General features: G+C 40.0%; 1 protein-coding gene across 1 annotated transcript in view; it reads right to left on the bottom strand.

The window, feature by feature from the left end:
• Positions 1-14,292, bottom strand: part of PCSK2 (proprotein convertase subtilisin/kexin type 2) — a 264,000-nt gene extending 249,708 nt beyond the window's left edge. The window contains exon 1 of the mRNA XM_033185549.1: positions 13,756-14,292. Within this exon, the coding sequence (XP_033041440.1) occupies positions 13,756-13,932 (177 nt within the window). The 5' untranslated portion in view covers positions 13,933-14,292. The remainder of the gene's footprint in view (positions 1-13,755) is intronic.
• Positions 14,293-26,893: the final 12,601 nt, after the last annotated feature.

Raw genomic sequence — 26,893 nt, forward strand, 5'->3', positions numbered from 1 at the left:
AAAAAGCATTTGAGCCTTGTTGCTTACTGCCTGTGGTTTAGATAATGCATTGTTGATACAATTGAACCAGCTTTCTAGAGTGGATGAGACAGACAACTAGATTGCGTGATGCTCCTATGAGTAATTAGCCACATATACCAAGTATTCTAGGTCTGGGCTTACAGTCTACAGTGGGATTCAAACTCTGATGTACCCTCTAAAGACTGAACAACTGATTTATATCAAGACTAGAATGACACCCAGTTAATGAGACAGGTAGAGGATATCAGACATACAGCCTCACTCACAAACTGTTTCTTTCTAGCCTCTGACGAACCTGAATTTTAGGTAACTTTAGGTCCTCTGTGTGGCACATGATATTGATGCACTGCCTGCCTTCCCTTGGTCCACCCTGGAGGTCACCTGTAGAGAGTACTTACAGATGCCAATGTCTTTCAGGCACTGCTCTCCTGAGGGTATTCTCTGGCAGTGGAAGCATGCTTGGTCTACTTACAGCAGGCAAAAGTACCAGAGATTTGATGTTCCCCAAGAGCAACCATCAACCAAGAAGAAATGGTAGCTGGAGGTTAAATATCCCAGCTTCCTCACCCTTTGATGGGACAACACAAGTAAGTTGCAACTGTCGGAGGGGCCTGTGGTAGGAAATTGGATCCATGTTTTGTTCGTATCTCCTTGTATCCATTCCCTTGGTTAGTCTCCTCCCACACTGACTCTAAACTTGGCCATGTGGTTTGCTTTGGCCAATGAGACTTAGTAAATGCAACACAAGCACAGACTTAAAAAGTGTTTTCATGGGCCAAGTGTGGTGGCTCATGCCTGTAATCCCAGCACTTTGAGAGGCTGTGGCAGGCAGATCATGAGATCAGGAGATCGAGATATCCTGGCCAACATGGTGAAACCCCATCTCTACTAAAAATACAAAACTTAGCTGGGTATGGTGGTGCGGGCCTGTACTCCCAGCTACTTGGGAGGCTGAGGCAGGAGAATCGCTTGAACCTGGGAGGCACAGGTTGCAGTGAGCCAAGATCGTACCATTGCACTCCAGCCTGGCAACAGAGTGAGACTTCGTCTCACAGAAAAAAAAAAAAGTGTTTTCACTTTGGGGTTTGATTTCTCATCTATCTATTGGAACCATCTTAGACCAGTAAGATCGAATCCCAGTTGCTTACTTATTCCCAAATCCATGTCTTAGTGTGTTGCATTATATTTGTTTACTGAACTTACTCAGTATATGTTTGTTGAATGACCTTAATAATCTCCTTCTATATGTCCCTGTGGTATGACTGTAGCTCTTGCTAATTTCTTGGTCCATTGGTTTGAAACTCCCGTAACTCTTCTTTGGTCCTTTCCTCATTTTCCAGTTTATGGCCAGAATGGTTTGTTTCTGGCTTCAGCTGCTGGGTCCAAATTTGGGCTAAGGCAAACCTCATTTAAAACACAACTCTCCAGGGATCCCTGTCCCTTCTCCTCTGCCTAAAGTGCTGCTACTGGACTTTAAGAGATCACAAATGGCTTGTTTCCCATCCTTCTTCCCATATTTTAGGTTCTGCAAGGCCTCTCTTGGTCTCCCATTCTTGGCTCACGGTTCCTAGAAACATAGTCAGCTGGAACTGACTAGAATTGACTCTTGGATGTCAACTACCTTCTTGTGTTTGAGCTTCCATAATCACTGAAGAGAATTGGTGGCCACTTGATAAAACTGATATTTTATTCTTCCCGCAGAATTAGAGAAGCTAAAGGCAAAGAGGGATAGGATTTGTGGATCACCTTATTCTCCTCTGTCACTGGATTGTTAAAGATTAAGTCACAAAATTTTAGGGTACTAAGGACAATTAATGAAATCCACTTAACACAGGCACTAAATAGGATGTTCCTATAACCCTGCCTAGCATACTTGGTCTTCCTGATTGCACCATCTCATGAACATCTGCTGGGTGTACAGTGAGACTCTAATGATTATGCTAAGCCTTTAATTTTTTTATCATTATGTATTTTGGTATTTATTGAGTGCTTACTAAATATATAGCACTGTTTAGTCAGAAAGGGAGTAGTCCAGGAAGTATAAATTCCTATTCTTTCTTTTACCAAGTGTCAACCCAATGGTCGTTGGTGTGGAATCCTTGAGTCTATGAATAGCTTTGTTTGCAAAATCGGAATTTATAAAAATTCTAGGGGTAAAATGGTGAAAAACAAACAAACAAAAAGCAGACCAGGAGGACCTGAAATGAATCGGTATGGTCAGACCAAATTGGTGTATGTTGTTAATTGCTTATAGGAGTGTCACCCAATCTAGTTGTCTGTCTCATTCAGTCTGGAAAGCTGGTTCAATGGTATCAATAATGCATTGTTTAAACAACCGCCAATGAGCAACAAGGCTCAAATGCTTTTTGCAATAGTTAAGCATACAAACATAGTGTTTGATATCCTTTCCCACATGTGTTAAAGGAAGGGTTAAACTAATGTCTTTCTAGGATTCCTTTCTGTTCTGAAAGGCTGTAATTTCATAATTATAGCTATCATTTGTAAAAATGTAAATGACTGGAAAAACCAGTTAGAGTAATGCAGACTTGATTGGCTAGGTAGGTCGTCAAAATATTTTGGTGGGATAGCAATCTCCAAGTGGTCTGACAAGTGCTAAGAAATCAGTAATTCATAAATATCTTTAAAATCACATCAAGTGACTGTAACACTACTTTTCTATTTTAACCACTATACCTCTTGAAGGGATGGTCTATATTTGGTAACTCCACTTCATCACACTTGATGCTTCCCTTCACGACTGGGCTTTTTTCCTGTAGCAGACATGGTTACTTCCATGCTCAGATCCTCTTGGATAGGGCTTACCATTTTGTGTGTGCCAGCCTCTGCGTCTGTTTGTGAGTCTTTTTCTGGATGGCCAAATTCTGCTCTGTTTGAGCATATGCCAAGACAAAATGCTAGAGTGTTAACATCAACCTGGAGTAACTCTCAATCACCAATTAATATGTGAATGCAATGGGTGTAATAAATACCCCAGCTTCCTCACCTCTCAGGCAGGATAACTCTGAAGCACATGTTCTATACCAGCTCCCAGTTTCCCAGTGGGATTGAGTTCCAGTTACCCACAGTGACAACTTGCTCTATGATGTACTCTTTATTCCTGCCTTCCTTTCCTTATCTCAATTCCCCACTCCTCTACCAGTGTTTTCTAGAATCACTCTTTGAGTAAACTACTTGCATTTAAGTCCTTATTCCAGGTCCTACTTCTGGGGACTCAAATTAACACTCGTCTCCTCTTCCAATGTGCTAGGGTGACTACTCCTATTTCAATAATGACTTCATCTCTAAAACCAGTGGCTGTGGTTGCTTCATTCTTTCCTTCTTAACTGTCTCCTCCTTTGGTTTCACAGGCCTGTGTGCTCTTGATTCTTTTTCCATATCTCCAACAGTCCAAGTTCTGACTCCTCTCCTGGTTCCTTTTTCTCCTTTCATGTCCAAAGTTCTCCAACATTTTGTCTTAGGACTTCGCTTTTTTTCCCTCTCAACGGTCTTCCTTGACAATCCTATTTCTTGTCATGGCATGAATGAGGTGTATGTAGACAAATCCTTGGGCATGTTACTTTTAATGTCTTGCTAACCTTCATCTCCTTTTTACTTTGATAACTCACTTCCATGAACTTCATCATTATCTGGAAGTGCTCAGTTTTTGGAACCTTGAGCTTCAATATCCCACTCATCAACCATAGCTCTCTCTCTTTTAGCTCTCTCACTATTTTTCCATTTTACTTATTCTTCTATTTCATTGACACTCTATTCTTTGGAAGATTCCATTTCTCTCACCTCTCAACCCTAATCTGAATGTTGCTTAAGACAATGACTCTGCTGGTGCCACCATAAATCCATTCTTTCCCACTTGGCTTTGCAGTACTGCCAGAAATCATGATCTGTCTTTTGTCCACTCCCTCTCTCATGCCTACTAGCAGCGTCTGAACTTCTATCTCCTTGAAGTCCCCATCCTGACACCTCTTCCCTCCCTCTGAACATTGACCTTGCCTCTTAATCCTCTGAAATAATTGTGACTCTTAAGTGGATGTTATCACCACATTCTCCTCTGTGACCTACAAACAGGACTTCCCCTGACAATTTTTCCCCCTTTAATCTGAAATTGAGACAGCTCCTTTTTCATGCTTGGGCTAATTTCTTCACTTTTCAGTAAAACCAAGCTACTCAAAAGATGAATAAAAATGAATTTGTAATTGAAGTTCTGATAAAAGGACTTGTGGTAAAATTAGAATTTTAAGAATGAACTAAGATAAGCAATACTATAAATTATGGTTATTAGTAAAAGATTAATATATATATGTAACATGATGCGAAAATAATGATATACCTAACAAACATTGGAATGTGGAAGTAGGGAAGTGGAGAGAAAGTGTCAGGATACTAATTTCCCCATTTTACAAAGCACTGAGTCCATAACTCACTAAATTTGAAATATGTAATTAAATAAGTAAACATGTAATTAAATATATGTAATCTACCACGTGTGTATAAAATATGTAACTATAAACTCCTAAATATTAGACACAATAATTTCTTATTAATTTTAGGGAGGCATATTGGGAGATAATATCTCCTTTGTGTGACATATTTATCTGAAGTTTAACAATTTCCATAGTTCTCTTTTGATTTTCTCTTCTGTTAAATTTTATAATAATTAAATTGAATGATTTAAAACTTAAAATAGCACATATGATGAGATCCCAGCTCTATAAAACAATTTGTTTATCTCTTTTCTCTCTATACATATTCATACAGAAGTGTCTGCGATAGAGTTTATCTAATGCTGGTAATGGTTGTTTCTGAATAATGAGATTTGAGATAATTAAAAAAGACCTTCTTGCATTTTTTTATTTCTTGGTGTTTTTTAAAATAATGATGATATGTGATTCTGACAAAAATATCAAAGTTATTACATTATTCATATTATTGGGGTTCTTAACTTATCTCATTATTTAATTTGATTATGTCCACTCATGGTATTCATGAATATTGCAATGTGTAAAAATATTGTCCTCACATTGAGATGTTTACCATCTCGCAAATGAAAGGATTCACTTTTTTGTTTGTGTGTGTACTTGTTTAAACCTTAAGGGGAAAGATATTCAATTGTCTACTACATCTAATACCAACATTAATTAAGTCATTAATTCAACAAATATTTCCTGTAGATGTAGTTTTGCCAGACACTGTTTACACAGAAAGCAAGGCTGACAATCTCTTTGCCTTCTACTTAAAACTTTAGAAGAGTGAAACCCAAATACTCCAGGTCAAAGCTTTTTTCTCTAATGACTTACAACACTTTGCAAATGTTTTAAACCTAAATTATTATCTTTATATTCTTGATGCTTCCCATAGTGATTCTGTATATTGTTCACTTTTCTTTGGACTCTTTTGCCTTTGGTACAAAATAAGCATGAAGTGAATCTATTTAGGAAAAACTAGGAGAACAATTGGATATTTATGGAATTTAATGTCAAATTTAAAGTTGTAAACAAAGAGCAACCCCAGGAACCTACAGTTTCTTGTCAATTTTCTAATGGAGAAACTGCCAATACCCTGTAACAGTCTCAAGTCTGCTTTACTCTATGTCGGGAAATTAAAAGTGTGTCATTGTTCTACTTTCAACGTAAGAACTTGTTTTATTCACTTATTTTTATCTGACAATCTCAGCACATCACAACAATTTCCAAAAAGTTATGGTCAAATTAGCTTCAGAGACAAAAAATTGTCAAGGCAGTTACATTCTTTTCATATGTGTCTCACACAGAAGCCATCTATTAATACACAACTATACATTTCAGATTGAAGTGTTGACTCAGATGTAATTTCTTGGCTCCTTAATCACTTGTGGACTTTAGCTAAAATAAATACACCTTAACAAGGGAAGTCAAACAGTAATGTCAGTTATTGAGCTGTCCCGTGATTATTTGTATCTCAAATAATAATTCACAAATTCAGAACAGTTTATTTTTGAAACATTGATCTGAACTCAGTGAAAAATGGAACCACTGCTCTAGTTAGGAGAAAAAGTTTGAACTTCAGATTTCATGTTTTATTTTTAAAGCCAGACCTCTTTGAGCAGTTAGTTTGAGTTGAATATAAAATTGCTGTGAACTTAACTATGGCATCACTCTCTGATGTGCTCTAGCATTATTATCTATAGAAAGTAAGATCTTCTGAAATTGAAATTGATTTCTAGATATTCATTCAATTGAGAAAAAAAGGTGTATTTCCCCTCTTTCCCTTCTTTTGTATTTTGATCAGGTTGTAACTGCAGACTTGACTTTCTTTGTTCAAAGAGATCATCTGTTCTACTACTGGTAATATCTAAGCTGGGGAATTTTAGAGAAACAAAGAAGCATGCCAGTTGCTCACTTGCTGGTTGCCAATTAATTCTGTTGCCTAACTGAATGGCTGCCTATAGAGGAATGGATTCTACAGGAATCGTTTCTTAAAAAATAGTTTTTCCAGCGCCTTCGACCTGAGATTATGGATGAATCACCACCTCGTGATCCAACTGCAGTCATAGTCAAGGAGCACATATTAAACAACTGTTATGAGTAGGGCATATTGGTTGCCAGCAGGAGGAACAGTGTATAGAATGGGTTCTATTTCTTGCTGGAGAAGACAAATCACCAATGTGTGAAAAGTTGGTTGACAATATATTGTGAAATACGTGTCCTCTCACAAAACGTTGGAACAATTTTTGTTGTGATTTGGCTCGGTTTGGCTTCAAGGTTTAGAGAGCCACTCTAGTAATGTAAGCAAAGGGATATTTATTGACAGCATATTAGTTTGGGCAGTACTCCCACATCTCAGTGCCCTAATGTAATAGCAGTTTATTTCTCACTCACATAAGGTCTTCTAATTCACGGACCAGGGAACTGAGCTCTTTTCATCTTGTGACTCTGCTTTGGCATTTGGTGTTGAAATTTACTGTTCTCAATCACATCAAGCCCCAGAAGAGAGCAGAACACAGAGAAACAATCCATAAAGAATTCTTTTTTTTTTTTTTTTTTTTTTTTTTGAGACGGAGTCTCGCTCTGTCGCCCAGGCTGGAGTGCAGTGGCCGGATCTCAGCTCACTGCAAGCTCCGCCTCCCGGGTTTACGCCATTCTCTCGCCTCAGCCTCCCGAGTAGCTGGGACTACAGGCGCCCGCCATCTCGCCCGGCTAATTTTTTTTTGTATTTTTTTAGTAGAGACGGGGTTTCACCGTGTTAGCCAGGATGGTCTCGATCTCCTGACCTCGTGATCCGCCCGTCTCGGCCTCCCAAAGTGCTGGGATTACAGGCTTGAGCCACCGCGCCCGGCCCCATAAAGAATTCTTATGCATCAGGCATGGAAGAAGTACACATGACTTCTGCTTGCATTACACAGGCTAGAATTGTCACATGATCACGCTTATCCACAAGGCAGGCTGGGAAATGTGGTTTTGCTGCAGCCCATGAAAAAGGAGCAATGAATTTGGTGCTTAGCTCTTCAGGCTGTTACAGGTGTCTTTTGCTGGAAACTGGGGCAGGAAAGCTATTAGAAACTTGGATAAAATGTCTGAGTTTCCCACGGCCTGAATGGGCTTTCTCATGGTAACTGTACTGCATTCTCCTCTCTAGAGCAACTAGCCAGTCAAATTTCCTGAGGAATCCAGTATAATTGGCTGAGATAATTACCATAGTCTATAATGAATTAAATTTACTGAATTTGGGCCAGGTCATATCATGGGTCGTGACTAGCCCATGGATGGATTGCTGCTGGGCTGGGTTTCTATTTCTCACTCAATCAGTTGTCACTCCCTGAAAAGCACACCCCACAGCTACTTTTTTGAGGAAAAGAGTGTCACTAGGGCACAACCTGCTTATTGTTACGACTGCAGTACAGCTATTTTATCCTATGCACTCAGTGCTGTGCCCAGAACTTTACATGCACTAATGATATTATTTATTTTTCACAGCCACCATATTTTATTAACCATTTTCAGAAGACAATGAGCCTCTGAGAGATTTAATAACCTAGCCAAGTTTCCAGCGCTATCTGACTCCAAATGCTGTCATCTTTACCTTTCAACATTATTGTTCCTGATTTTCTTCAGCCACAAGAAGAGTATTGGGAACAGTGAGTGTTCTGATGGCTATGACTGGTATCAGGGAAGGGAAACGATTACATGTCATCAAAATTCCAAATGGACAGAGAACACTGTGGTCTAGGTCAACCAGAGAGGTCTTCAGGGATGAGCTCGGATTCGATCTAAGGCACAACATGAATGGCAGCCATGTCTGGGGAAGCAAGGTTACAGGTTGCTATTTTCCCTTAGCTACTGTGGTAAATCTTTTCATAAGAGAACTGTCCCTTAAAGTCTTCTTAGATTGAAATCTTTTAGGAAATGCTTAGGATCAACTCTATATGCTGTTTTTATTTTTTTCCTCCAAATACTGTCAATTTTGATGTGAAGAACTATGGGACAGGGGATGTGGAAACACAGCAAGAGAATTCTTTCTTTGACTTACAACTGGCTGCATGACGAAGTAGAAGTAAAAGCATATAATCTGGTTTCAACATTGTTGTGACATTAAGATACCATTAAATGGGTGGTATCAAATATTCAAAATACATATATCTGACCAAAAATTTCTATCCACGATAGGTAAAGAAATTCTACAAATAAAAAGTGAAGATGAACAACCCAAAAGAAAAACTTTTCAGGGCAAAGCATCTGAAACAAATATGTTTAAAAGAGGATATCCAAATCATCAATAAGCACATGAAGAGGTGTTTAACTTTAGTTGATAATCAGGGAAATTCAAATTAAAGTCACAATGAGACACTACTACATACCACCAGAATGGCTAAAAGAAAACAGATGTAAAATATCAAGTGTTGGTGAGAATGTGGAGCAGCTGGAACTCTCACATACTGCTGGTGGGAATGTAAATTGGTACAACTACTTAGGAAAACCATGTGGCTGCTTGTCTGTAGCTGGCGGAATTCTGAGATGGCCTCCAAGATTTCTGCTCCCTGTTGTACATGCCCTATGTAATCATCCTCCTTTTGAGTGTGGACAGCATAGGTGGGACTGTGAAGATAATAGATTTCACTTCTGTGATTAGATTACACAAAGTTGAAGAGATTTATTAAATGTTATTAAAGTCCTAAATCAGTTGACTCTGAGTTCATCAGAAGAATCAAAAGGAAAACAATCCTAGTGGGCTTGAATGAATCAGGCTAACCTTGCAAGGAGAGTGGACTCTTCCTGAAGGCAGATATTTGAAGGGCGTGGTGTGAGAGGGCTATGGAGAGGTCTCCTGGGGCTGAGAGTGGTCCTGGCCCAGCAACCAGCAAGAAAATAAAGACTTCAGGTCTAAAACCACAGGAAACTCAATTCCTCTAAAAGTGTGACTATGCTCAGAAGACAGTTGTTTCTTGGTCATGCCTCTAGATGGGACATAGCAGGCTATACCTTGATTTCAGCCTGTGAAGACTTGAGCAAAGGACCCAACTAAAATGTGCCAGACTCCTTACCCATGAAAACTGTGAAATAACAAACTTGTGTGGTTTTAGGCCACTAAGTTTTTTAGTGATACACAGCAATAGAAAAGTGATGGTCTTGTAAAGCTGTGTGTATGCATATCCTTTTACTCAAAAATTCCATTTCTAGGAATTCCCAGTAGAAGGGCGTATATGTGTTTGCCAAAATACATAGACTTTAATATCCACAAAAGCCATATTTATAATAGCTAAAACTGGAAAACAAAGCAAATGAAGGAGAAAGGAACTTAGGTATGCTGGTAATATTTTGTTTCTTGATTTGGGTGCTGGTTACACATGTGTGCTCAGTTTGTGAAAACTCCCTAAGCTGTGTTCTTTCCTAAATTATACTTCAATAAAAGTGAAGTGACCAGAAATTTATTAATTTTTTTACTACCTGGCAGCATAATGATTATTAGGTTGTTTTAAAATTAAAAAAATTCTCGCACGTTATAAAAATGGTCACATGATTTTACTTGTGTAATCATTTCAGCATCTGTCTGCTGTGGATAAAACATAAAACACACCATAAGAAAATGAAACCCCTAGGATAATATCAGGTTCTTTTTAAACCCTAACTCTAACTTGATTTTTGGTTAATCTTCAACAGATTGCTTCAATGAATAATTTCTGTTTCAAATGAATTAAAATTAGTAGCATATTGAGAATTTTAAGGCAGCCTTTGGAATAACGCCTTTGTCATTACTGTAAGCTCTTTCACTCTCCTAGACATAAGTGTCTTCTTTGATGGACGTAGGTCTTTGGGCCTGGGCCAGGTCATGATAAAATAGAAAGCTTTAATCTCCATAACCCTTTCAGAGGTAAAGTTATAGGTGTTATTTCATTTTAGAGAGGAAACATAAATGTTTGTTCATGGTCTTATAAGAATCAATCAAATAACTGACAAACAATTAAATATTCATACACAGGCCACCATGCTAGATATGGAGACTATATAAAGATATAGTACATCATTTCTCCTGTTGGAATATTTGTAGTCTACCTGAAGATGTAAATACACGTACCCATTAGTTCATGACATATGTTCATGTGTTAATAGCAAATGAACGATAAATATTTAAAAAAAAGAAAAGGAAAAATATCAGAACTCTAAAATTGTGTCTCAAGGGAAGAGTTCTTGGTAGTCAGGGAAGGCTTCCTGGAGGGAGCATGATATAGAAAAGCAATTATTTTTCAGTCAAGCAAATTTGGTTTTAATTCTCCATTCTTTTACTTCTCAGATATAAGCAGAGACTTAAATTCTCAAAGCCTTAAGGTTTTCATCTGAGAATTACAGCTGATACCAGTGGTTTCTTTCATAGATTTGTGAGGTTAGAATGAGATAATTTAATAAAAAAGCAGGTTCTTCTAGTCTCCATTGCTGACCCTTCACATGGATGAATAAATAATCACTGAGAATCTTTTGTGTCTGACACTGAGCCTCAGAGCAGGGAGCAGTAGGGAGTTGGGAGGCATGCTAAGTGTCAGAGCAAGGAAGGAGAAGGACATATGGGCCTCTAAGATGCACAATAACAAAGGTCGGCAAAAGTACATAACAGTATGGTGAAAGCAAGATAGGAAAGTGTCTGGGAAACCTGTAGTAATAAATACAACTAAGAAAGTTTCCTTCAAGGCTGGCAACACAGTAATGTGTTGGTTACAGGGAGGAAATGAGAAATATAGGAGGTATTATCCCTGAATAGTTACCTTTTCAGTAGAAATACAACACCTACACCCATGTTTACTACATACATGAAATAATGAGGACAAGTGATGACAGTTATTAGCTTATGTTGTGCAGTGTTTGCCTATCAGTCACAAAAATTTGGAGGAGGGAAAGCTCTCTGTGGTCTGTAGCATCAGGAAAGGTTTGAATTTGGGTCTTGAAGAATGGGCAACACATGGATCCAAAAGGAGGTTTATTCTAGGCAGATGTTGCACCATGCAGTCCCTGCTACTTAAATGTGTAACAGAGCAAAAAAAAAAAAAAAAAAAAAAAAAAAAAATTCACTGGAGTTGCTACCTGAGAGGTTATGGAGAGGTAAGGAGAGAGGTCGGTCTCTTAGATGGGAACTGCAGGTTTCAGGTTGTGATGCAAAATCAGTGGGCTCCTCTCCAAGAAAGAATGAAGGACAAAGAGGCCTAGTTATCTGATCTCTCATCCTAAGGGCACATTTTCAAAGGGGTAGCAAAGAGAAGAGAAAACCACTGAGAGCAATGGTTTTCAGAAACCTATGGCTCCCTCGCACTCCCCTGCACCCATGAAAAGGTGTGGGGGAGGGGGAGGGAGCCACAGGTTTCTGCAGCAAGATCACACTCAAGAATTAAAACCCCTTTTCACCTTATCTCAATGCCCCACACCCCCTGAAAGCACCTAGCTTGCTTGGGTGGGTACTAAGGAGTAAAGGGCATGGGTTCACTTTTGAAAGATCTGGATTGAAGCCCTTGCCTGTTTTTATCTCACACCCCCGTCTGAACCAATTTCCTTAACGGGGCCACAGGCTCAATCAAGAGATGTTGAGATTAAGTAAAAATGTATGTAAGGACTCCGGCACATAAGGTTCCGTATAACTAATAATAATCACTATTATATTTTATAATGGCCTTTGGGTCCTGGGTCTTGCCAAGTTTGGGGTAGGGGAGGGGGGTGTGAAGAAGGAAGGTCGGCTTCTTTATTGTGTTGGTGTCTCTCAAAACAGCCGGCAGGCCCTGGGCCGAAACCACAGCGGGGTGCTCCCTCCGCCGGCGCCTTCTTTCCCCTGCTCCACCCACGCTTCCCGGAGCAACAAGTTCCTTTCCACAAGACCCGCCCGCGCGCCACCGGCGGACCCAGAGACTCTTCCCAGACCTCTGTCAAACTCGTCGCCAGACCCACCTGGGGTCGAAATTCCGGTGCTGCCTACGCCCTTAGGAGGAGGGAGAGCCCCCCACACTTGAAGGAGCTCTGGTGGTGGCTGGGAGAGAGGCGGGAGGCTTGGGAAGTCAAGACAGAAGAGACTAATAAGAGCTTCGGTCTGCGCGGTCCTTCAAGGCAAAACCAATAACCAAAAGCACCCACCGCTCATCTCACGCCGCTCTCTTCCTGGGATCAGGAGCGAGATGGAGCCCGAAATCTCACTGACCTCCACCCAGCCCTCTGGTAGCCACATCTCTGTCCTCTGGGTTCCCCTCGCCCCAGCTTCTCTCTGCACCCACACTCCACCCCAGCCTGCGCCAGGTCCCCTAAGGACACTGGAGATCACTGATACATCTTTTGCAGGAGACACACGCAGGTCAGCCACAGCCCCCATCCAACGCGCTTCTCTCCTCTCTTCTCCCAGGATGGGTACCCTCGAGTCTCCAAAGGAGACCCAAGGTGTCCAAAGATGAGAGGCTCACCTATATGCCCAAACTGTCAAACTCTGACAACTTCTTGGAATGGGGATCCCCACGCTCTAGTGGGAAAGCCAGGCTGGCCGCCCACGCATCAGGAGAGGCCATCTCGACTTCTCAGTAGGGAATCCCCCTCAAAATCCACCTCTCCAGCTCCTGTAACCGGGAGTTGAGAACTAGGGAGCCAACCAGAAGTGCGCTCTAGGGGTGGGCGGTCGTGGGCGGGGGTGAGGGCGCAGAAGTTACCCCCCGATTTTGGAGACCAGTTTATGTTTCCAAATCTCCGAGAGTCAGGAAGCCGTTGTTCCCGGAGAGGAGCAGGGACTGAAGTCATTGGGAGGGAAGTCCTCCGGCGCGGGGTGGAAGAAGCACCTAGGTGAATTGCAATGTCCAAGCTTCCAGACCCGTCTGTAGGAAACTATTCTTTCTCCGGGGGATGGGGGTGGGGGAGACGTCCCTGGCCAAGCAGCCAACGCCAGGATCAGCTGTTCAGGGCTTCATCCCTCCATCCCCAGACAACCTCGAGAACTTGCTACCTCGGACAGCATCCCGGGAGCATGGCATCCTTTGAAAGGTGTTATCCTATTTTGGCCATCAAGTCATAGAGCAATAAATTATTTTGATGACCTTACTAGTACAGATGAAGGACATTTTAATTACATAACCGGTGAAAGATCACCGGAGGCAATATCGTGTTAAAGAGCCCATGGCAGAATATCTGCATCGCATGAGAAAGAGAGAAAACTTGCAAATCTGCAATGAGATTGCGCAGGGCTGCCCCTCGTTTTGAAACAACATGCGAAATGCATGGGAGAGCTTACCTTTCGGACTCCAAAGCCGTGTTCTGCTGCAACTTGGCGAGCTTCGTCCTCTCCCCCTTTATGCAACTCCACAAGAAAATGATTCGTGAAGACCGGTCGCTCAGCAGATGCAAAAACCATGACACAGAAGAGGAACCCGGCGGCCGCCTTCCACTGGGAGACACAACCACCCTTCATCCTTCTTTGGGAGTGAAAAGTGGTGCTAGGAGGCGCGCAGGCTGGCAGAGCAAGGGACTCGGAGGGAGGGTGCAAATATAGTTTAAAAAAAAAATCTTTGTAGAGAAAGAGACTGAATAGGGTCTTGGAAAGCAGCGAATCAGTGTGTGTTCTCCAGCATCTGGCTACAGGGGAAGCCGTGCAGTCAGGCGGCCCGGCGCGCGGGCAGGGGTGCGAATGTGGGGAGCTGTGTGTACCGGAGAGAAAGAGCGAGTGTAGGTCTGTGCTTGATGCTAAATCTGCATTTTCAGCTCCTCCTCAGCTCCAATTCCCCAGGGGCTGGAGGAGAGCACCAGCTCGGGTGACGTGAGTCCGCTAGCGGCCAATGAGGGCGGGGGAAGCGGCGGGCCCCGCCCTGGGCCGCCCCGGACCCGCCCCCGCCCACCCCAGGCCCGGCCCTGCCCGGCCGCCTCCGCCTTCTGGGGGCGCCGCGCCGCGAGCCGGCGCCCCCGCCCCTTTCAGCACTGGAGAGCTCCCCCATCTCAGCCTGGCCCGCCGCGCGCCCAGGAAAATCCCCCCAGCTGTAATCAGGCCAGCGGCGGCGGAGTGATGTCATTGTTTGTGGGAATCTGTAGGCTCTGGGAAGGGAATTACGGTGTGTGCCGCTCTTGGAGGCCCCGAAGGGAGCTGGGGCGCCGGCCTCTGTGCCTCTTCCTGCTTGTTTCCCGCTGCAAAACACCTCTCTCTCTCTCTCTCTCTCTCTCTCTCTCACACACACACACACACACATACACTCAAGGCATACTTGCCTCCCCTTATCCCAATAACAAAGCAAATATTAACCCTCCTCCCACCACTTTGGGCAAATCCCCGGGGAGGTTTGCTCTCCTTTGCACCAGGAGGGTTGGGGAAAGCACCTTCTAGGGGTGATCCATGGGGGGCGAGAGTGCAAGGAGGAGCCCTTGTTTTTTATAGGCTCCAGGCAGGTCCGGAGCGAAGCGGCTGGGAAGCTTAGCAGGAGACCGGGCTCGCCCCACCCGCGATGGTGACTGGAGGAGGCTCCTCTAGGAGTCCTGGCTGCACCTCCAAGATCTGCCTTCAGGAGAGACGCGGCCGGGGTGCACACGCCGGGAGGTGCATTCACAGACTTGGGGACGTTCCACTGTACAAGGACAGCGAGGGTGCGAGTTGAGGAAGGCATAGCCACGATCCCAGGCGCCGGGCCAAGTCGCCCGCTGAGCGTCTTCTGCTGGAGGCGACATGGGGCGGGGGCAACTAAGTTATCCAGTTAAGAAACGTGCACTCGCTCTGGACTCTGCTAACTGCTGACGACGGACTCCGCTTCTTGCCTCAGAGGGAGGAAGCACATACCTTCTGTATGTAACGAAATGAGGACGACTGTTTTAAAGCAACTTAAATACTGTTGTGTTAAAGAATTTACACTGATCTCATTGTATCATTTAGCTTCAGAGCTCAAAATTCTGCTTTACTTGGATAAGAGGTAAGAGATCTTTTCTTAGGGGCTTCAGTGCATGCAATTCAGAGAGAATGGAAGGGACCATTTATACCATCGACACGTTGCACACACATTATCATGTGTACACAGATTCCTCTCTTTTTATTTTAGCATGAAGTCCAAATCCACGCAAGTCAGAATCTACGCAAGAAAAGCACTATTGGTAGAAATGAATACACTTTGAATGCCATGGGCCACCCTGTCTTCAGAGCAGGTCTATTTGCTGACATAGTTGGCTCCCTCAGAGCCCTTTAAAAAACTGTCAAAAATGTGGGCATTGCTGAAGGTTTTTATTAAAACATTAGAAGTCTGTAAGACATTATTTATGATTATTATTTGAATTCCTCTAAGAAAATTAAGCTATCTGTTAGGACTTAGGGCCATGGTGGAGGCAAGGCTTCTGGAAAAGTATTAATAAAAGGAAACAGATCAGCTCTGGGCCCCTCTTCTCACCACTGCTCAGAGGCGCATTTCTGCCCGTGTTCCCCCTTTCTATCACTCTGTCTTGTTTAACAGCTTACCCCCTCACAATCCCTCTGTTTGTTTGATTACAACACAAGGTTTTCTTATTTAGAGACCCTCAGCTCTTCCTCTCCCTCTTTTTCTTATAGTTCGTCCATATTTTGAATCAAAGTGCCAGGTTGGTATGAAACAATACCACACGGTTCTTTCTGCTTTGTGTTGTCATTTGAAAAAAATGGCACCAAGAGTGAAAACTACATTAGACAGATTCACAACCATGGAGAGCATTTCAAAAGCTTCAACAGAGATAAAAATTTAAGTTCTTAGAAAGTAGATCCGAAGAGTATCAACTAAATTAATTTAGAAGATGATAGGTGTTGGGAAATAGTGCTGATAATGTAGCCAGATCTCTTTGAAGATGCACATAAAATTATCATCTTTCTAGAGATATTTATTAATTTATTTCTGAAACCACAGTTCCATACTTCATTTCTTTTCTTTCTTTCCTTCCTTCCTTCCTTCTTTCTTTCCTTCCTTCCTTCCTTCCTTCCTTCCTTCCTTCCTTCCTTCCTTCTTTCTTTCTTCTTTCTTTCTTTCTTTCTTTCTTTCTTTCTTCTTTCTTTCTTTTTTCTTTTCTTTTTTCTTTTTCTTTGTTTTTTTTTTGAGATGGAGTCTTGGTCTGTCGCCCAGGCTGGAGTGAAGTGGCCTGATCTCGGCTCATTGCAACCTCTGCCTCCTGGGTTCAAGCGATTCTCCTGCCTCAGCTTCCCAAGGAGCTGGGACTACAGGCGTGTACCACCACCCTCGGCTAACATTTTGTATTTTTAGTAGAGACTGGGTTTCACCGTGTTAGCCAGGATGGTCTCTATCTCCTGACCTCGTGATCCACACCCCTTGGCCTCCCAAAGTGCTCGGATTACAGACGTGAGCCACTGCACCCGGCCACTTCATTTCTTAAATTATTTCCAAATATGAAATGCTGGTAAATGTTGAATCTCATATAGCTATATTTTAAATAACTTAAACTGTGTACCATTGGCACAAATGATATAAAACCTGAATGACTAATTAAAATAAGTCATCTTTAGTGATTTACATAAAATACAGCTCATTGTAATATTGTCAGGACAGAGTAGCAAAGGGAAAGATAATTTTTTTTGGTTATTCAAATACTAAATTTTCAGTACACAAGCATGTAGTAAGCAAGTAGAAGAGGAAATGTATTTATCCCTTGGATATCTATTGATACATTGTTATTTGAAATGCTAATACACACCCATGTGTGCACACAAATTGCTCTTTTACACAACTATTTTTCAAACTTCTTTTGCCAGTAACAATAGTCAAGGTGAACAGTAGAGAGAATGGCAGCAGCACATTTTGAGGATGGACCTAGAAGCCAGTTGCCAGGAAGCCTATTGCAGGCTCTGCTAGTACTAGGTATGTACACCACTTGGCTGTGGGCCAACCTATTGCACCTCTCAAAGCCTCTGTCTTTCTATCTGTAAAAAGAGACTGTTGGATTAGATACCTCAGAGCCAAAAGTCTATAATTTCAAAGAGTTATGAAAACATATGCTATAATGTAGGAAGCATCATCAATAATTTGAGAAATGCTAAGGACCACAATACTATTTAATGACATATTGTGGCCAACAGGCATACTTATTTTTGTGTAACCTCCCCCAAATGGTCTCATATTTATCAGTTTTGTGTACTTGAAAAAGTAATAATGGACACAAACAGATTGACAATATAAGATATAAAAATCATCAACACCTGGAGCTTCTTTTCATTTATTTACTTTTGTATCTATAACAATGACGTCAGGTGTTTGGTTCTGGCTCAGATGTGCCACAGACCCCTATAGTCTCTTTGAAGATGTTGTCCTGCAAAACAAGACTAGAACATTCCCATATTATGGCTTCATACTAGAAATCAAGAGATCTTGGGTGATTTAAAAAAAAAAATGAAACCACCTGAGGCATGATTGAGATACTCCCATTTAGATGTACTTCTAAAAGGAGAACTTTGGATTCATAGAGCATTAGCCCAAGGAAAACCTACCGCTGGGGGTACAGAGCAAGCCAGAAGCAGCCCTAGGAGAGTCCCCCAAACCTTTGAATACTCTTTGGACTACTGGAGAAAGATTTAATTTTTCTGTTGATTTCTCTTCAATTGTGTGGGGTGTGTAACCTGGAGAGAAATAGGGTATATATCACTGAAAATCACAATTTAAAATACAACCTTGTTAAAAATCAGGTTGGGCTTTGACATTTTTGCTGCATTCATTTCAAACATTTTAAATGCAGTAATGATACGTTAATTGGGTAGGAACAATTCTCTACTATCATATAGTACTGTTGTATTAGTTTGTTTTCTTATTGCTGATAAAGACACACCTGAGACTGGGCGATTTACAAAGGAAAGAGGTTTATTGGACCTACAGTTCCACATGGCTATGGAGGCTTCATAATCATGGCAGAAAGCAAGGAGCAGCAAGTCAGGTCTTACATGGATGGTGATAGGCAAAAAAAGAGAGTTTGTGCAGGAAAACCCCCCTCATAGTAACCATCAGATCTTGTGAGATGTATTCATTACCACTAGAACAGTATGGAGAAACTGCCCCCATGATTCAATTATTTCCCACTTGGTCCTTCCCACGACATGTGGAAATTATGGGAGTATAATTCAAGATGAGATTTGGGTGGGAACACAGAGCCAAACCATATCAACTGTCAACTCTTTCAATGGATTATTCCTAAAGACCCTGCCTTGTCTGTTCCCTCCATTCCAACCTGCATGCAGACTTTCTGAAATATCGTTACCACTTTACAGATTTCTGCACAATTTTGAACTCAGCATTGATCAAGTCTTTTTTTTCCTCCGGACAATTCGTATTTTCCAAGATCTCACCTCATTTTCCTTTAGTATTTACATATACTCTCACATTTGCTGTAACTAAAAATTCAGGTACTTGGGAAATTTTAGTTTTTCGGTATACACCCACTTCTAAATCACTGTGATTCAGTTGGTCCTACCTCCAATTCCTATAGCTTTTGCCAACTTGTATCTTTTCCTTAAATAACCTATCTTTGTTTTTCCTTCAGTTGAAAATTCTCAGCTGACTTTTATTATTTAAGGATCTTAAATTAATATAGTGAAGAGAATTCATATGGCTTCAAGTGTTTATTATCATCAAAGCATTGAATCTACAGTGCTTTGGGATGTATTTCTTTTGTAATTTCATCAAAAAGTCATCAAATTTATTCAGACCAATCAACTCTTCATAAACAAAAGCTACTTCTTGCTTCCTTATTTTCCAGGACAGTGAATATTTGCTTCTTTTGCTAATTCAAGTTCTATTATTTTGATAGGATTTGAAGTAGCTAAACAATGAGGACCAAGGGCCCTTTTAATCTTCTTTTGAAAATTAGGAACACATTGCTATTCACTATCTTTAGATTCCTTTTCAGGTCTACGGGACTACAGAATAATGTTTGCTCACTTGGAAAATTAATTAGTTATTCAGGGTTTATTGGAACATTGCTTATTGTCTGTAGAAAGTGATTACCTATTCATGAATTCTCTACCTTGTGTTATTTCTCTTTCCTTTTTCATGGTTTTTAAAAAACGTAGTAAATCGTTCTCAATTTACTTTTTAAATAATTATAGAAATTATCTTCAACAAGGAGTTTTTTTTTTGTATTTCTCTAACTACTTATAACTCAGAAATAATTCAAACAGAACAAAGTATATGGCTTGTTAGCAAACATAAACAGGAATTCTAAAAGATAAAAATTTTATATGTAAAATAAAATCTAACACATTCAAAAGTATACACTAATTTTGTAAGGTAAACTCTGCCCATTATAATGAAACATAAGATTCTAGGAAAGTCCTTACTTTGATCTGAATGCTTTGGATAATTATACACTATTTAGTATCAGTTTGAATGACCTACCTCGAGTAGATAAATTGATGTATGGTGTTACTTAATATGCTGGAGGAAGGGTTATAAATTTATGGCTGTGCTCTCAGACATTTCCACTCTTCTGAAAATATTCTATCCTTTCAGAGATGTTTTGACAAAACATGGTATTGTCTATTTTTAGGGAATTTCACTATACAATATCTAGTTTATTGTCTTATGATACTGGAGTGAACCAAAAAGTACATCCTTACAAACAGATATTTCTAGAATTAGTCACTCAATCCTAGTTTGTAGATTTATTTTCTCTTTTAAAATCCTATAATCCAGATATTATAATTAATATAGGACCTAGTTAGATTGTTTTGAATTTCTAATAACACATTCACTATGCACTAATTTCTTTTTAATTTTTCAAAACAGCTTTGTTAATGTATAATTAACATATATTAAACTGAAGTTTGACTAATTTTGCAATTTGACTAGTGTTGATATATGTATGCACCTGTGAAATAATCCCTGCAATCAACATAATGAATATATCCATCTTCTCCAAAAGATTTCTCATGCCACTTTCCTATGCCTCCCTCCCACACTTCTCCCATCCCTTCACACCACCCATCCTCAGTCCGCCACTGCTCTGCTTTATACCACCATAGATGAGGTTGCATATTTCTTGAATGTTATATAAAGGGAATAACATAATGTGTACTTGTTTTTTGTCTAGATTCTGTCACTCAGCACCGTTGTTTTGAAATTCATCCATGTTGTAAAGTGTAACAGCATTTTATTCCTTTTTATTGTTAGTTAGTATTCATTACATGACTGATAGCACTAACCGTTTGTCCACTAACCTGTTGATGGACATAAAACAGACACATAGACCAATGGAACAGAATACAGAACCTAGAAATAAATTCATGCATTTACAGCCAAATCATTTTTGATAAAGGTGCCAAGAACACACGTTGGGGAAAGGATAGTTTCTTTAATAAATGGTGCTGGTAAAACTGTATATCTGCATGCAGAAGAATGAAACTAGTCTCCAATCTCTCAGCATCTAAAAAAAATGTATTAAAGATGTAGATGTAAGACCTGAAACTATGAAACTACTAGAAGAAAATATAGGTGGAATGCATCTTAAAATTGGGCTAGACAAGAATTTTTTGGATAAAAACTCAAAAGCACAGGCAACAAAAGCAAAAACAGACAAAAGAAATTACATTGAACCAAAAAGCTTCTGCACAGCAAAAGAAGCAGTAAGTAGAGTGAAGAAACAACCTACAGAATGGGAGCAAATATTTTCAAACTATGTGTCTGACAAAGGGTTAATATTCTGAATATATAAGGAACTCAACTCAGTAGCAAAAAATCAAATATACTAACTTAAAAATGGACAAAAGGACTGAACACACATTTCTCAAAAGAAGACATACACATGGCCAACAGATGTATGAAAAAATGCTCAACATCACTAACATCACAGAAATGCAAATTAAAACCATGATAAAATATCACCTTATTCCAGTTAGAACGGTAAATATCAAAAAGACAAAAAATAATTGCTGGTAAGGATGTAGAGAAACGAGTGCTCATATACATTGTTGGTAAGAACGTAAATTAGTACAATTATTATGGAAAACAGTATGGACGTTCCCCAAAATATTAAAAATAGAACGTCCCTGTGATCCAGCAATCCAATTACTGGGTATATATGTTCAAAGAAAAGGAAATTAGTATGTTGAAGAGACATCTGAACATCCATGTTTATTGCAGTCCCATTCATTGTACATTAGTTTATGCCAGAAGTTACATATCAGTGACACCCAGTTCACAGATACGTTTTATATGAAATGTAGTGTCAAAAAAATAGTCACAATCCTTTAAAAATTTATTATTTCCCCCAAAAATTCAGAGATGTGACTTCTTTTGGAATAACCAAAGATTTGGCAACCTGGTCACAATTAGCTAGAGTTGGTAGTTGTTGTTCTCCCCACCCCATGTAACAGGACCTGATGTGCTCAGTTCACAAGAATCCTCATCCCGCCTCCTGACTCACGTGTTTTACTTTTCTCACCCTAAAGTCATGTGAGTTTATGACTTCTAGTTTAAACAATCTACAGTGTCTTCGTTCATTTTGCTATAGAGACTTTTTGTCACCCTAAAGTCATCTGAGCTTATGACTTCTGGTTTAAACAATCTACAGGGTCTCATTTCATTTTGCTATACAGATTTTTTTCAATTATTGTTTGTATTTTATTTTAACTTTTATTTCAGGTTCAGGGGTACACGTGAAAGTTTGTTGTATAGGTAAACTAGTGTCATGGGGGTTTGCTGTACAGAATATTTTATCACCAAGGTATTAAAACTAGTACCCAATAGTTATTTTTTCTTCTCAAAATAATGTATTTAATAGAACACATTCAAAAAGATGAAAATAGAAGTATATTCTCTAAATAATTATTAGCATAGATGTAAAAAAATGAACTCAGACTTTCAGAATACAGACTTTCAAGGAAATGGAAGCAGTCTTGGCCAAGGCTACTTTTTGCCTGCTTCTGAGGACAAGGAATAGACAAATTGGCATTACCTCCCTTCTCTGATAGTGAAAACCTTTGCAAAAGTCCAATTATCATTAGTTTTTATGTTCTGTATTTTGCTATAAGCTAGTCCTTAGAGGAACCAGCATTATCAACGCAAGATATGTTAAAGTAGAGTAGTAATTTATCTATAAATGCCCAAGAGAGGTTAGAGTGGCATTATGGGAAGATCGTGAGGCTGGAAACAAAGATTCTTCTGTTTGACATCAGCTGTATGTCATTTTAGTCAAGTGACCTGAGGGAAGTCATTTTATCCTCTTGGTCTCAACATAAATTGGGATGGGAATTATTTGCTTAGACTGTGTCTGAGATCAAATTAAGGGCTGACATTCAATGACAATAGTTTAGATCGGGGACCCACTTCTCTTGTGCGTCTCCTATCTCTTAAGCAATACTGGCTGCGTGGGCTATACGACAGCACATGAAGCATGGAAGTGCATTTATACAAAGTATAGCAGTCAAATAGTGCCCCTGCAGTGCTGTGGAAAAAATTATCCCAACTGTAATAGCTTACAACAAGTATTTTATTCTTACATTATAGTTTTCTGTGGTTTGGTTGGTCTAGAATGGGATTGACTGAGTAGTTTTACTTCATGCTACAGGTTGGTTCAGCTGCATTCCAGGCTGTGTTTGGTTTTTGTCTGTTCCACATGTATTTTTTTCTGTAGCCCAGGCTGAAGTGGTAACAGCTACCTACCCAAGATGTGCTCTTCTTATGGCTTAATACTGGAGCTTAAAATCCAAGCCAAGCTTTGCAAAAACACTTAATAAGGCTTTTATTGCATCATATTCACTAATGTATTGGCCAAAGCAAATCATATGGCCAAGCATAGCACTGTTTATAGGGAGGGTGAAGAAAGAGAATATTTACTGAGCAGTAATCTAAACTACATACCAAGCAAGATCCAGCATCTACAGACATTTTTTATTAAAAAGTGTATTTTCACAAGTTATTGTAATGTAAATAATTGGCTCAGGAACCTTTTTAAAGGGTTGAGTTTTAAGATTAATATCTATAATAAATTTGGGGAGTGTTGTTCTAAAATGTTGAGGAAAAAAACTAATAATCTCATTTGTGCATGGGAAAATGAACCACTCTCCACCTAGAGTACTGGAGGATTAGAGTGGGTGTGCTTTTGGATATTTTCTTAAGAATGGCTAAGTAAGCATTGCTGGAGGCTGACCTGACACAAATGGCAATGTTCAGTGTGATGACAACAGAAGTAAGACTTATCTTTTTCAAAATTGGATCAGCTCAGACTCAACCATAAAACAAATGTATGAAGCCCAGAGCTGAGTATAGGTAACAGAATTTAGTTATGTTATCCTTAGATTTTTGAACACATTCCAGATTGTAGTTTCCTGGTTGCGTTAATCAGAATTCTTTCTTTTGGTTATAAGGGGTACAACTCCAACTCCAACTGGCTTTAGCAATGAAGAAAATTTCTGGTTTCACATCCTTCAAGGGTCCAGAGGTGGCTACAGATTCAGGTATGGCTGGATGCAGAGCTTTCACCATCTTCACTTGTAGGGTCCATTACTATCTTTGATGGCTTAACCTCAAAGGAAACTTTCTTTTCCCCTGTAATGTTTATAACATTTTGGAATAGCAGTTCATTAATTTGGCTTGTAGCATGTGACCAATTTTTCCCCAATTGGGTTCAAGTATTGAAATCAGCTACCTGGCCAGGCCTGTGTGTTGTGCCTTCTCCTGGAGCTGACATGGGATGTTAGACTAAGCTAAACCACGTGGACTAAGAAAGGAAAAATTTTTATTAGAGGAAAATATGGGAGCTATTTTCCAGAGAAAGGGGCGAGGATGTTGGACAGATAAAAACATCTGTTGAATATCTGCAATATCTGTTCATCAAAATGAACAATGCATTAGGGTGAGGGACAATTTATTAATCAGGAGTATATTGAAAGGTGTTAACTAAAAAGCTAAAATGTCATAAACGGTATGGTGTTATACTAACATATCCTCTAAATGCCAGGTGGAAAGAGTGACATTTGATGCACTGGTCATTTATTTGTAGATGTTAAGAAGGACCTTTCATCCATTTGGGCCCAACAGCAATGTTAACTATTAGCCAACAGCATAAATATGTCACTAATTTGTATCTGGTGACTTGTTGATGATGGGTTGACCCAGCTTATCAGAGTATGGGGGTGACATACCAAATCATGGGTTTAGCCTTCATGAGGGAAGTCAGTTAGTCATTTTACCATTTAGCTGTATATAAATGCCAGGATTAAAATAGTGATTAAAAGTAAATGTTTAAAAAAATATATATCTATGCCAGAATGTGCCTTCATATCTTTTTTCTACTGGCAGGGAAAGGAGGGCTCTTGTTGTTAGTTCCACATGAGATGGCAAAATCATCTAAACTTTCATCATTGCCTACAGTACTTTATGTATAATTACATTGTTTCTTCAAGGTGCCCTTATTATTTCTCCTCTCATTTTTCCCAGGAGACATGCACCAGGAGGAGCTGGCAAGTTTCCTTGGCAAGAACAGATGAATAAATAAGAAGCATGAGCTTGCGACTTTTAGCTGAGGTGATTCGTCAAAAACCACAGCACTGTGGCTGTTTTCAGATTTTAAGGGTTATGTTCAACCTCAATCAAGGGGAGTTTTGAAAGCTATTATAAATCATCGAATAAATTGAGGAAAAAATTTTGGTAGAACATGATGTTACTTGTTCACGTATGGCTGAATATATTCACTTGAAAGTTTTTCCAAGCTATGCTAGTGTTAGACAATGATGATTACCTACTCACGTTTGTCTAATGTTTTGAGTGGTGAGTGGCATTGAGTGAGGAATCTCATAATGAATAATTGGCTTTAATCCTCAAGAGAGGACAAAATATCTGAGCAAGAGACCCCTGAAGATCAGTCACTTGTTAGAAGTACCAAGTGGTCAATATGGACAAATTAGGTTCTACAATATGATCTGGGTTTATAATGCTTCCTCAATTTTTCAACATTATTTTATAGATCCAACAATGCATACTATATGTGTCTGGTTATTTCTGTTTTCCCTTCAGATCTCCTCTCCATGGTTCTCCACTGTGTGCTGTGCCTGGAGATTGACTTTTGTGGACCACATCAATGAGATTCATTGCTTTATGGTCTCCCACTGGATTCAGCCCACAAGAAGTGCTGTTTAAAAACTTGGAGAGTGAGGTGGGAGAGTCATCTCATGGTTTTCATTTTCCAGGCTCCCTTCCTGCTGGCTCATTACATATTAACTTCATTCCTGTCCCAAATGCTGTAGCTCCCATCAGGAAGCCCTCTCCAGATTCCACTAACCTCACCATTCCCTTGTCTCTTTAGGTCTAATGGGATAATGACTCCAGTCTGTTGCTAGTCCCGTGGGCTTCACTATACTTCATTCGCTTTATTCTTCCATACATTTGTAAGTAGTCCCTCAATAAACTCTCCTCAATTACTCCATCTGTGTAAACCAGCTCTTTCATGCTGACATCCTGACCGACATATCACCTATGTAAAATATGACACGTGCTACACATGGGATACATTTACATTCAAATTATGACCAATTTAAGTATAGCATTTGTGAGGAATATAGCAAAAACAAATAGCCTTCTGAGAGGCTGGCTGGGTGAACACAGTAGCCAACATTAACATAACAAAAGAATACAAATTCGGGGAACAAAAATGTGACATACATTGGGGCAAAAGAAATAATACAAAGGAAAATCATATTAAAAGGCAAGGAAAAAATTGCAAAGTCAGTGAGCAATTTTGGGAAAAGTTCTCAGGGCCAAACAACTAGAATTCAAATTGTGAACAACCAGGAAATCCTAACATCTAAAGGCTAGGAAATTACAAAAAAGGAAAAGGTGGAAGAGGAGGAGGAGGAGAAGAAGGAGGAGGAGGAAGAGGAGAAGGACTTACTGAAGGAAAAAATATAAAGGCTTAGGAAGGCAGGATAAAGGTTACAGGACCCTTATTCATGACAGAACCCAGAACCATCATCTGGTACAGTAGTATGGTGGATCTGTCCATGGTTCTGGCCAATTCACAGAGATGAACGTTACTGCCTCTGCAGATCAGGTGGGCTGAAAGAATTCTTAGTGCCTAACTGATGTGTTTTGAGACTTCCCAGGAAATTACTTTGTAGTAAAGACATCTTTCAGAAGAGCAAATTGTATCTAGCTAAAAGAAGAAGGGGAGGTGAATCTCATTTGTCTCCCAGCTGTTACGCATTTGTACATGATTGATACTAACATTACTACCACCAGCAATTGATCTGAGAATATTGCTATGCGAAAAACAATTTACCATGAAGACAGGCACAAATGTGATGACTCTGAGAAGCAATTTCAAAATAAGAGGCCAGGGTGAAAATAAATCTGAAGTTCACAAGATGGAAATACTACAAATGTCTGTGTGTAAAGACGTTTGTAGAGAGTGTAAAGAAACTTAGTCTGTGGGCTAAGTTTCTT

This window comes from Trachypithecus francoisi, unplaced genomic scaffold (assembly GCF_009764315.1).
Source record: "Trachypithecus francoisi isolate TF-2019V2 unplaced genomic scaffold, Tfra_2.0 Lachesis_group21, whole genome shotgun sequence".
Lineage (NCBI taxonomy): Eukaryota > Metazoa > Chordata > Mammalia > Primates > Cercopithecidae > Trachypithecus > Trachypithecus francoisi.